Consider the following 12835-nt stretch of genomic DNA (forward strand, 5'->3'; position numbering starts at 1 on the left):
GGAGGCTGAGGCAGGAGAATTGCCTGAACCCAGGAGGTGGAAGTTGCGGTGAGCCGAGATCGTGCCATTGCACTCCAGCCTGGGTAACAAGAATGAAACTCTGTCTCAAAAAAAAAAAAAAAAAAAAAAAAAAGAATGCAGATATCTCTTCCCAGTAGAATCAGCCAGCTTTGAAGATAACTGTTTTCTCAGTGTTTTCCTCTTCATATATCATGCCAGCAAAATAAGGAATCATAAGAAGAGCTACTTAATTGGAGAATGCAACTGTTCTCCTAAGGAAAAAGAAAAGCTGTTTTTACACACAGGGATAACTTCTGAATAAATTTTGTTTAGATGCTGCTGAGGACAAATCTGATTGATGCCAGCAGGAAGACTGCAACGAAGTGACCACTAGCAAGAGAAAGGATTTATTTTGGCTTAGGTCTCAAGATGGCAGAGGAATGCCAAAAACTGGATTAGATTTTGTACTTAGCCTGCGGTATTACTGATCCTGGCATATGGCCTTTTGCTTCATCATATGATGAAAGCTCCCAAAATTCCAGATTGGAAGACTATGGGACAGTCCTGTCAAAACCTAGCTAAAAAGAGTAAAAAATAGGCTGGGTGTGGTGGCTCACACCTGTAATCCCAGCAGTTTGAGAGGCTGAGGTGGGTGGATCACCTGAGATCAGGAGTTCAAGACCAGCCTGACCAACATGGCAAAACCCTGTCTCTACTAAAAATACAAAAATTAGCCGGGTGTGGTGGTGCATGCCTGTAATTCCAGCTGCTTGAGAGGCTGAGGCAGGAGAATCACTTGAACCTAGGAGGTGGAGGTTGCAGGGTTGCAGTGAGCCGAGATCATACCATTGCACTCCAGCCTGGGCAACAAGAGCAAAACTCCATCTCAAAAAAAAAAAAAAGTTAAAAAATACTCTGCTTCATTGATAAGGGATTTATAATCAGGGGATTGTAACTCTCATTGTCAACCTTAAAGTAGCTTTAGCTCACTGGTCCTGGATTGCATGTTGGTAGTGGTTGTTTGCAAATCAGCTGTTATAGATTGGGGGATTCAGCTGAATAGAGCCCCTTTGTATCAAGGTCCAAAATATGTAGTTAATGTTAAAGTCAGGTCCAACATTACATCATTTTACCTAAACATATGTATCCATAGTTACCAGAAGAGGCTGCAAAACCAAAGCCATACACTACCACAAGCAGGACTTACTTGGATATATACACCCAGGCAGTGTTCACCACTTTGGGATATGGTATTTGGAAACCCAAAGAATTCACACCCATTTCCTAACCAAAGACTGATTTCCTTTCCTTTTCTTTCTTTTTTTGTTTTTATTTTTTGAGACACAGCCTGTCATCCAGGCTGGAGTGCAGTGGTGTGATCACAGCTTTACTGCAGCCTTGATATCCTGGGCTCAAGCAATCTTCCCACCTCAGTCTCCCAATAGTTGGGACCAGAGGCATATGCTACCACACTGGGCTAATTTAAAAAATAATTTTTTTTTGAGACGGAGTCTTGCTCTGTCACCCAGGCTGGAGTGCAGTGGCACGATCTTGGCTCACTGCAACCTCTGCCCCAGGTTCAAGCAATTCTCCTGTTTCAGCCTCCCGAATAGCTGGCATTACAGGCATCTGCCACCACGCCTGGCTAATTTTTGTATTTTTAGTAGAGGCAGGGTTTCACCATGTTGGCCAAGCTGGTCTTAAGCTCCTGACCTCAAATGATCCACCCACCTTGGCCTCCCAAAGTGCTGGAATTACAGGCGTGAGCTACCACACCTGGCCCTAAATTTTTTTTTGTAGAGGCAGGGTTTCACTATGTTCCCCAGACTGGTCTTGAACTTCTGGGATCAAGTGAGCCTCCTGTCTCAGTTTCCCAAAGTGCTGGGATTACAGACATGAACATTGCACCTGGCCCCAAAGACTGATTTTCTATGATTTTATTATTATTATTATTTTGAGATGGAGTCTCGCTCTGTCACCCAGGCTGGAGTGCAGTGGCATGATCTTGGCTCATTGCAACCTCCGCCTCCCAGGTTCAAGTAAGTCTCTGCCTCAGCCTCCTGAGTAGCTGGGATTACAGGCGCCCACCACCATGCCTGGCTAATTTTTGTATTTTTGTAGAGGTGGGGTTTCACCATGTTGATCAGGCAGGTCTTGAACTCCTGACCTCATGATCCACCCATCTTGGCCTCCCAAAGGGCTGGGAGGTGGATCACAGGTCAGGAGTTCAAGACCAGCCTGGCCAATATGGTGAAACCCTGTCTCTAAAAAAAAAAAACAAAAAAACAAATAGAGACAGAGTCTCACTCTGCACTTGCCCAGTCTGCACTTGCCGAGGCTGGAGTACAGTGGCTTAATCTCGGTTGACCGCAACCTCCACCTCCCGGGTTCAAGCAATTCTCCTGCCTCAGCCTCCTGAGTAACTGGGATTAGCATGCCCGGCTAATTTTGGTATTTTTAGTAGAGACAGGGTTTCACCATGCTGGCCAGGCTGGTCTCAAATTTCTGACTTCGTAATCTGATTGCCTCGGCCTCCGAAAGTGCTGGGATTACAGGTAGGAGCCACTGTACCCGGCCTTAATTTTTGTTTTTGTTTTTGTTTTTGTTTTGAGACGGAGTTTCGCTCTTGTTACCCAGGCTGGAGTGCAATGGCGCGATCTCGGCTCACCGCAACCTCCGCCTCCCGGGTTCAGGCAATTCTCCTGCCTCAGCCTCCTGAGTAGCTGGGATTACAGGCATGCGCCACCATGCCCAGCTAATTTTTTGTAGTTTTTAGTAGAGACGGGGTTTCACCATGTTGACCAGGATGGTCTCGATCTCTTGACCTCGTGATCCACCCGCCTCGGCCTCCCAAAGTGCTGGGATTACAGGCTTGAGCCACCGCGCCCGGCCTAATTTTTGTATTTTTAATAGACATGGGGTTTCACAGTGTTGGCCAGGCTGGTTTCGAACTCCTGACCTCAAGTAATTTGCCCACTTCGTCCTCCCAAGTGATTTTCTATGATTTAATTTAATTTAATTTTTTTTTTTTTTTTTTTTGGGAAACCACATCTTTTATTACATTAATTGATTAATTATTATTTTTTTTTTTTTGAGATGGAGTCTCACTCTGCCGCCAGGCTGGAGTGCAGTGTCGCGATCTTGGCTCACTGCAACGTCCCCCTCCCAGATCAGGAGATTCTCCTGCCTCAGCTTCCCAAGTAGCTGGGACTACAGGCGTGTGCCACCACAACCAGCTAAATTTTGTATTTTTAGTAAGATGGGGTTTCACCATGTTGACCAGGATGGTCTCCATCTCTTGACCTTGTGATCCACCCGCCTCAGCCTCCCAAAATGTTGGGATTACAGGTGTGAGCCACTGCAACCGGCTTACTTTATTTTTTTGAGACAGAATCTCACTCTGTCGCCAGGCTGGAGTGTAGTGACGTGATCTTGGCTCACTGCAACCTCTACCTCCCAGGTTCAAGCGATCCTGCTGCCTCAGCCTCCTGAGTAGATGGTACTACAGGGGTACCACCACGCCCAGCTAATTTTTGTATTTTTAGTAGAGACGAGGTTTCACCATGTTGGCCAGGATGGTCTTGATCTCCTGATGTTGTAATCCACCCACCTTGGCCTCCCAAAGTGCTGGGATTACAGATGTGAGCAACTGAGCCTGGCTAATGATTTTATTTTTAACTCAGTACTTAGGACAGAAGTGCTTTGTTGATCAAGAGTATAGTTGGCTGGGCACCAACCCCTTGTATAAAAAATACAAAAATTAGCCAGGCATCGTGGTGCATGCCTGTAATCCCAGCTACTTGGGAGGCTAAGGCAGAAGAATCGCTTGAACCTGGGAGGCAGAGGTTGCAGTGAGCTGAGATTGTGCCACTGCACTCCAGCCTGGGAGACAGAGCAAGACTCTGTCTTTTAAAAAAAAAGAGTATAGTTTAGCCAGGTACAAGAAAAAACCTTATTACAATGATACGTTAGGAGTTAGGCCTTGAAATGTGCCTCATAAAATAGCATATACATAACTAGTTCTTAGAACTGAAGACTTATTGCCCTTTCCTTCCTTTTATCCTTTACTGTTTTTCAATATAATAATTACCCTGCTTCAAAAGCTGGGAATGAAGGAGAAGATACAGTACCCTGCAGTATCTACACAATATAAAATAGAGCTATGTAACTAATAGACTCTTGATAAATATTACTGGCTGGCTTCTAATTGGCTGGCTACTGAGTGAGACAGTGATGAAGCTAAAAATTATCAGTTAACATTATAAATAACAAAATACTCAAGAGTATTTTCTTCCTCAGAGAGGCCCTCAGATTTTAGATAATTTGGAAAAAAATATTCTAGGGCATTAATTGCTTTCTTGACCTTCTGGCCTTAATTGACCTCTTCAGCTCAGCCTCCCCAAAGGGCTGAGATTATGGGTATAAACTACCATACCAGGCCAAAGGATAATAACTGCTTTCTAATCCCCACAGCTTTCAGTTGTAAGGTTGAGAAAGGGAATGTGTACATACCATGCTGGGTGACAAGGTGAGTACTGAAGCAGATGACATCTCCAACAAAGGTAAGCTTGGTGTCTGGCTCAATGGCATGCTCCACAGCAACAGGAATATAATCTGCCATGCCTGGATGTCTCTGGTCCCAAATCCTCACAAGTGTCAGCCCTCTGTTCACAGCCTGGGCCATGTAAGTATAGTTCTTATTCCCTGGTCCAATAAGCAGCAAATCATCTCTGCAAGTAGACATTAAAGTTACAAATCTCTAAAAAGAGACAATAGTTGGAAAATAGTTCTGGGGAACACCCTATCACATTTCATATTCAACAGCTCGAAAGTTCAGCAGGAATTCCACAATAAAGAGTAAGTAAGTAAGTAAGCCAGGCGTGGTGGCTCACACCTGTAATCCCAGCACTTTGGGAAGCCGAGGCGGGTGGATCACGAGGTCAAGAGATCGAGACAATCCTGGCCAACATGATGAAACCTGTCTCTACTAAAAATACAAAAAAATTAGCTGGGTGTGGTGGTGCATGCTTGTAGTCCCAGCTACTCGGGAGGCTGAGGCAGGAGAATTGCTTGAACCTAGGAGGCGGAGGTTGCAGTGAGCTGAGATAGCACCACTGCACTCCAGCCTGGCGCCTGGCAATAGAGCAAGACTCTGTTTCAAAAAAAAAAAAAAGAGTAAGTATAGACCAAGAATCAGTCTATTACCTTCATTGTGCCCAGGAAGGCTTTTTTCCAGTAAAGCCTTTAGATAATAATACTCCAGTTAGCCCCCTATGGATCTTTTAGTGAACTAGGTAGGACTGGACAGATTTAAGATATCCTGAAATTTTTCTTAATTGACAACTAATACCATTGTCTTTTTTTTTTTTTTTTTTTTTTTTTTTTTTTATTTTTTTTTTTTTTTTTTTTTTTTTTTTTTTTTTTTTTTTTCAGATAAAGTCTTAATTGATTACCCAGGTTGGAGTGCAGTGGCATAATCTCAGCTCACTCTAACCTCTGCCGTTTGGCCTCAAGTGATCCTCCCACCTCAACCTCCCTAGTAGCTGGGACTACAGGCACATGCTACCACACCCAGCTAATTTTTGTATTTTTTTAGAGATGGGGTTCCACCATGTTGTCCAGGCCGGTCTCAAACTCCTGGGCCCAAGTGATCCTCTCTCCTCAGCCTCCCAAAGTGCTGGGATTATAGGTGTGAGCCACCCACCTGGCCTCACTTTAAAAAAAAATTTGGCCAAGGCGGGCTGATCACCTAAGGTCGGGAGTTCAAGACCAGCCTGACCAACATGGTGAAACCCTGTCTTAAAAAAAAAAAATTAAATTAAAAAAAAATTTTAGCCATCTTGACCAACATGGTGAAACCCCATATCTACTAAAAATACAAAAATTAGCTGGGCATGGTGGCATGTGGCTCTAATTCCAGCTACTCAGGAGGGTGAGGCAGGAGAATCACTTGAACCCGGGAGGCAGAGGTTGTGGTGAGCCAAGATCGTGCCACTGCACTCCAGCCTGGATGACAGAGCAAGACTCTGTCTAAAAAAAAATTTTTTTTTTTTTACAAAAGAAAGATCAAATTTCAGATTCAGAATGTAAGAGGAATTTACTGGAGCTGCTATACAATACTAGTCTAATCTGCAAGATTTCTACCATAGTGTCAATAACATTCCTTTGACTTCCATACCTGTTCAGAGCCAGATAAAGCTGGGTATTGTGTGTGTGGAATTTCTCTCCAATGCTATTATAAAACTGAACAGTGAAGGTTAGAGACATGCCCAGGGGAAATGCTGACAGGATCCTTCCTTGGGCCGTGTATAGCTTGGGTTGGCTGCTCACTCGCAGGTATGTCACCGGTGCTACCTGTGGGAGATAAAACCTACTGGTACAGAGAAAGATGCACTGGAGAAGTGCCACGACCATATTCTGAGACTTATAATCAATGATAAAGAGTCATGTTTCTCTTCCATATGAAATAGCTTTTGATGTGAGATGACTTAAATCAGAGTGAAAAGAAATATGACAGTATAGGAAATGTTTTTTGTTTGTTTTTGAGACAGAATCTCACTTTGTCACCCAGGCTGGAGTACAGTGACATGATTTCAACTCACTGCAACTTCTGCCTCCCAGGTTCAAGTGATTCTCCTGCCTCAGCCTCCCAGGTAGCTGGGATTACAGGCACCTGCCACCACACCTAGCTTTTTTTGTATTTTTTGTAGAGACAGGGTTTCACCATGTTGGCTAGGCTGGTCTAAACTCCTGACCTCAATGCGATCTGCCCACCTTGGCCTCCCAAAGTGTGGGATTACAGGCATGAGCCACTGTGCCTGGCTTGAAATGGGTTTTTTAATTTTTTTTTTCTATTTTCTTAATTAAAAAAAAATTTTTTTAAAGACGGGGTTTCACCATGTTGGTCAGGCTGGTCTTGAACTTCCGACCTCAGGTGATCCGCCCACCTTGGCCTCCAAAGTGCTTGGATTACAGGTGTGAGCCACAACGCCTAGCCTTAAATTTTTTTTTTTTTTTTTTGAGACAAAGTCTCGCTCTGTCATCCAGGTTGGAGTTCAATGGCTTGATCTCAGCTCAGTGCACCCTCTGCCTCCTGGGTTCAAGAAATTCTCTGCCTCAGCCTCCTGAGGAGCTAAGATTACAGGCACCCACCAAGCCTGGCTAATTTTTTTTTTTTTGTATTTTTAGTAGAGATGGGATTCTACCATCTTGGCCAGATTGGTCTTGAACTCCTGACCTTGTGAGCCACCAATCTTGGCGTCCCAAAGTGCTGGGATTATAGGCCTGTGCCAGGTTTTTAATTTTTAAAGCTGTGGGAATGTGAAGAGAAGCTGGAGCTTTATGAGAAGAGGACTGTAATTGATCCATTTCTTGTAGAGTGCTCAATATTTATAGTTAAATAATCGATTACATCAGGAACACAATCTATATTGTGTTTTCACATTGTAAGAGGGCTGCGATACAGTAAGTGAAGTTCAGCTTTGAATCATAGCTTTGTTATTTCATAGCCTCATGTAACTTTTCTGGGTCTCAGGTTTCTTATCAGTTAACAGTTAGATGGGGATAATAACGCCTACCTCAGGGCTTTTGTGGTAGTTAAAAGAGATAATATACATAAAACAACCAACATAGTATATAGTAGATGTTTAATGCCTAAATTTTTTTGTGTGTGTTAAGACTAACATCTCTGAGGTCTTTTCTCAGTTTTTTAACTCTAGCAACAAAGCTTAATTTTTAAAAAAGAGACATATTCTTGCTTTGTTTTCTAGGCTGCAGTGCAGCAGTGCAGTCATAGCATACTGCAACCTCAAACTCCTGGGTTCATGCGATCCTCCACCTCAGTCTCCCAAGCAGCTAGGACTGCAGGCATGTGCCACCAAGTCTGGCTAATTTTTTTCATTTCTTTTTGTAGAGCTGGGGGGGGCGGGTTTCATTATTTTGCTCAGGCTGGTCTCAAATTCCTGGCCTTAAGTGATTCTCTTGCCTCAGCCTCCCAAAGTGCTAGGATTATAGATGTGAGGCACCAAGCCCAGCCAATTTTGATAGCAATCCTTCTACACTCCTCTGACACCAACCCTTTTGCCAAAGCTGCTAGGAAGACAATCATATAAATGTAGGCTGATCTGTTTTATAACAAAGGCTTTAAAGTCCATTTTAATTTTATGGCTTATAACCATGTTAAGACTGACCTCTTATCTTTTTTTTTTTGAGATGGAGTCTCACACTGTTGCCCAGGCTATAGTGCAGTGGCTGGATCTCAGCTAACTGCAATCTCCACCTCCTGAGTTCAAGCAATTCTCCTGCCTCAGCCTCCCGAGTAGCTGGGACTACAGATGTACACCATCATGCCCAGCTAATTTTTTTGTATTTTTAGTAGAGAGGGAGTTTCACCATGTTGGCCAGGATCGTCATGATTTCATGACCTTGTGATCTGCCCACCTCAGCCTCCCAAAGTGCTGGGATTACAGGCGTGAGCCACCGCGCCTGGCCTGGCCTCTTACCTTACAGGTTCATTTCTGACTCTTAGAGAAGTTTCTTCCTCTTTTTTTTTTTTTCTGGTTCATGTTCTTTCATGATAGAGAAGTTTCTAGTTTTTTTTTTTTTTTTTGAGACGGAGTTTCACTCTTGTTACCCAGGCTGGAGTGCAATGGCATGATCTCAGCTCACCGCAACCTCCACCTGCTGTGTTCAGGCAATTCTCCTGCCTCAGCCTCCTGAGTAGCTGGGATTACAGGCATGCGCCACCATGCCCAGCTAATTTTCTGTATTTTTAGTAGAGACGGGGTTTCACCATGTTGACCAGGATGGTCTCGATCTCTTGACCTCGTGATCCACCCGCCTCGGCCTCCCAAAGTGCTGGGATTACAGGCGTGAGCCACCGTGCCCAGCTAGTTCTTTTTGTTTTCTTTTTCTTTTTTTCTTTAATGGCATGATAAGAAAGTTTCTGGTTCTTAAAAAAAGGAATATTGCTTCTTAAGGCCAGGGTATGCCTTTTATTATTATTTTTTTAGTAAGTCCCTGAACTCACCTGGACTCCAGTTATGGTTGTTTGGTTGACTCCAAAAGGTTCTATAGAAGTGACTTCCAATACAGCAGTACCTGCAATGGAACCAGCTTTCAGGAGCCCTTCACCATCCTCCTCAATGACGGATGAATTAGGGAAACACTTAAGAACACGAGAACTCACGAAGGCAGCTCCTTCCCTAGGGAACAAGGAAATCAAGTGGCATCTTTTGGGGGTCTGACCAGAGAGAAAAGAGTAAAAATTGCCAGGATCAGCCGGGCGCAGTGGCTCATGCTTGTAATCCCAGCACTTTGAGAGGTCAAGGTGGGAGGATCACCTGAGGTCAGAGACCAGCCTGGCCAACACGGTGAAACCCCATCTCTACAAACAAATAAACAAACAAACAAAATTAGCAGGGCATGGTGACATGTGCCTGTAATCACAGCTATTTGAGAGGCTGAGGCAGGAGAATCACTTGAACTGAGGACTGAGGAGGCAAAAGTTGCAGTGAACTGAGATTGTGCCACTGCACTCAGCCAGGGTGACAGAGCAAGAATCAGTCTCAAAAAAAAAAAAAAATTAGTCAGCCAAAACAATTGAAAACAGGTATTCAAGTAAATATTTGCAAATGAATATTCATAGTCATATTATTCACAATAGCCAAAAGGTGAAAACAATCCAAATTTCTATTAGCAGATGAAATGAAAAACTAAATGTGGTATTTCCATATAATGGAATAATATTCAGTCATAAAAAGGAAGAAGTACTGATACAAGCTACAACATGGGTGAACCTCAAAAACATTATGCTAACTTAAGCCAACATAAGGCCGGGCAAGGTAGCTCATGCCTGTAATTGCAGCACTTTGGGAGGCTGAGGCGGACAGATTACCTGGAGCTCAGGAGTTTATGACTAGCCTGGGCAACATGGTGAAACCCTGTCCCTACTAAAGTACAAAAAAAATTAGCCAGGCATGGTGGCGTGAGCTTGTAGTCCTAGCTACTTGGGAGGCTGAGGCAGGAGAATTGCCTGAACCTGGGAAGTGGAGGTTGCAGTGAGCTGAGATCGTGCCACTGCATTCTAGCATAGGCGACAGAACGAAACTCCAACTCAAAAAAAAAAAAAGCCAACACAAAACGTTTCATATTGTATGATTTCATTTATATGAAATATATCCAGAATAACTAATACCATACACAGAAAGCAGATTAGTGATTGTCAGAGGCTGAAAGGAGGAAAGAAAGAAGAGTAGCTGCTTCACAGGTATGGGATCTCCTTTGGTGGTGATAAAAATATTTTGGAGCTAGATAGAGATGATAAATATACAATATTGTGAATGTACTAAATGTCACTGAATTTTACACTTTACAATAATTTTATATTATGGGAATTTCACCTCGTATAAAAAATTATTTATGGGTTAGAAAAGTCTCCTAGAAGGCAAAGGTGTTCTTTCTATGTTTTACTGAAGATACTTAAACTTAGATCCTGGCACTTCCTTATTTTCCCTTTTCCTTACCTGTTGGTATAGAGTTTGAGCTGAGAATTTATAGGCATCAGAATCTGCTCAGGTTGGCACTCTGGATAGAAAAGTTGGAGTTTTTCAAACACCTATCATGAGAAAATAATGTTTTTCTCATTTTTGGCAAAGACAAATTATGACTTTTACTTACATATGGACTTCAGTATAATCCCAGAGAGATTACATGCAAATAAATGACAACCACAAATCAACAGTCTGCTTAACTTCTAATTAGTCTAAAATCATCCACAATACTCTTCTCCAAAATGAACCAGGCAGTTAAAACATATCTAGGTATTCTAGAAGATATAACCTAATATTAGCCCTGTTTCTGACTCTGAGGGACCGAGCATGTAGCAAAGTTTACACTTACCGCATCTTCTGTATTACTTAGATGTTACGTATAAAATTACTTTGAAATTTCTAATTTTAATTCTGGTAAAATGAAATGAAGTTTGGGGAAAAGAACCTATAATATTAAATTAGCATGAAACACCATCCAGGTCTTCCACCTTCTAGTAAAGTGCTCTTTCCTCTACTTCACATTGAATCAGAGAATCAAAGCCAAAATAAAGGAAAAAATTAAAAAAGGAAAAGAAAAAAAAAAGTCCCAAATCAGAGGCAGTGAAACTTACTTGCCCCATACAAGTGATAACTTGGCTTTTGAATTCTAAAAACAACAGGGCCATTTAGCTTTTAGCCCGAGAATATCCGTAGAAACTATTCATACTCTTACACCTTTTCAAAGGTTAGAATTATGTTTTTATTTATTTTTTATTTTTTGAGACAGAGTCTCGCTCTGTCACCCAGGCTAGAGTGCAGTGGCACGATCTCGGCTCACTGCAACCTCTGCTTCCGAGGTTCAAGAAATTCTCCTGCCTCAGCCTCCTGAGTAGCTGGGACTACAGGTGCATGCTACCATGCCCAGCTAATTTTTGTATTTTTAGTAGAGACAGGGTTTCACCATGTTGGCCAGGATGGTCTTGATCTCCTGACCTCATGATCCACCCACGTTGGCCTCCCAAAGTGTTGCGATTACAGACGTGAGCCACTGCACCCGACCAGAATAATGTTTTATCCTAACTGTGGATATATTTAAATGGACTTATATCAGCTGGGCTGGGTGGCTCATGCTTGTAATCCCGGCACTTTGGGAGGCCCAAGTGGGCGGATTACCTGAGGTCAGGAGTTCAAGACCAGCCTGGTCAACATAGTGAAACCCCATCTCTACTAAAAATAAAAAAATTAGCCAGGCATGGTGTTGCGTGTCTGTAATCTCAGGTACTCAGGAGGCTGAGACAGGAGAATCACTTGAACCTGGGAGGTGGAGGTTGCAGTGAGCTGAGGTCATGCCACTGCACTCCAGCCTAGCAACAGAGTAAGACTCCGTCTCAAAAATAAATAAATAAATAAATAAATAAAATTTTAAAATGGACTTATAATATCTATGTCAGGTGGGGCAAATCAGAAATGAATCCCTCTCTAGTTACTATGATGTTCATATCCTGTGCTCCCGAAATGGGGAGTTGAAGGGACCATGTATGCTACAGTTTCTTTTTTTTTTTTTTTTTTCCTATCCAGATTGGTCATCTGCAAGTACCAATAGTTTCTAATGTTAATAGTATATAAAAGCAGCTGGGCACGGTGGCTCATGCCTGTAATCCCAGCACTTTGGGAGGCCGAGGCAGGCAGATCACTTGAGATCAGGAGTTTGAGGCCAGCCTGGACAACATGGCAAAACCCCATCTCTACTAAAAATACAAAAATTGAGCTGGGTGCCGTGGCTCATGCCTGTAATCCCAGCACTTAGGGAGGCTGAGGCGGGTGGATCATGAGGTCAAGAGATTGATATCATCCTGGCCAACATGGTGAATCCCCTCTCTACTAAAAATACAAAAATTAGCTGGGCATGGTGGTGCACGTCTGTAGTCCCAGCTACTTGGAAGGCTGAGGCAGGAGAATTGCTTGAACCCGGGAGGTGGAGGTTGCAGTGAGCTGAAATTGTGCCACTGCACTTCAGCCTGGTGATAGAGTGAGACTCTGTCTCAAAACAAAAAAACAAAAATTATCTGGGTGTGGTGGCACATGCCTATATCCCAGCTACTTGGGAGGCTGAGGCAGGGAGAATTACTTGAACCCTGCAGTGAGCTGAGATCATGCCACTGAACTCCAGCCTGGGTGACAGAGTGAGACTCTGTCTCAAAAACAAAAAACAAAACTATATACAAGCGCGGAGAGACTAAGGCCGGCCACTCAAGATGGCGCCGTCCGCGTTGCTGCGTCCCCTCTCCCGGCTGCTGGCCCCCGCC

At 43.3% G+C, this 12835-nt stretch overlaps 1 protein-coding gene across 1 annotated transcript in view; it reads right to left on the reverse strand.

The window, feature by feature from the left end:
• NUP210L (nucleoporin 210 like) overlaps positions 1-12835 on the reverse strand; it is a 152559-nt gene that overhangs the window by 21650 nt on the left and 118074 nt on the right. The window contains exons 28-31 of the mRNA XM_037733088.1: positions 10524-10615; positions 9029-9203; positions 6179-6354; positions 4436-4730 (exon numbers count right to left, since the gene is read on the reverse strand). Coding sequence (XP_037589016.1) covers positions 4436-4730; positions 6179-6354; positions 9029-9203; positions 10524-10615 — 738 coding nt within the window. The remainder of the gene's footprint in view (positions 1-4435; positions 4731-6178; positions 6355-9028; positions 9204-10523; positions 10616-12835) is intronic.

Source organism: Cebus imitator, unplaced genomic scaffold (assembly GCF_001604975.1).
Source record: "Cebus imitator isolate Cc_AM_T3 unplaced genomic scaffold, Cebus_imitator-1.0 Scaffold491, whole genome shotgun sequence".
Taxonomy (NCBI): Eukaryota; Metazoa; Chordata; class Mammalia; order Primates; family Cebidae; genus Cebus; species Cebus imitator.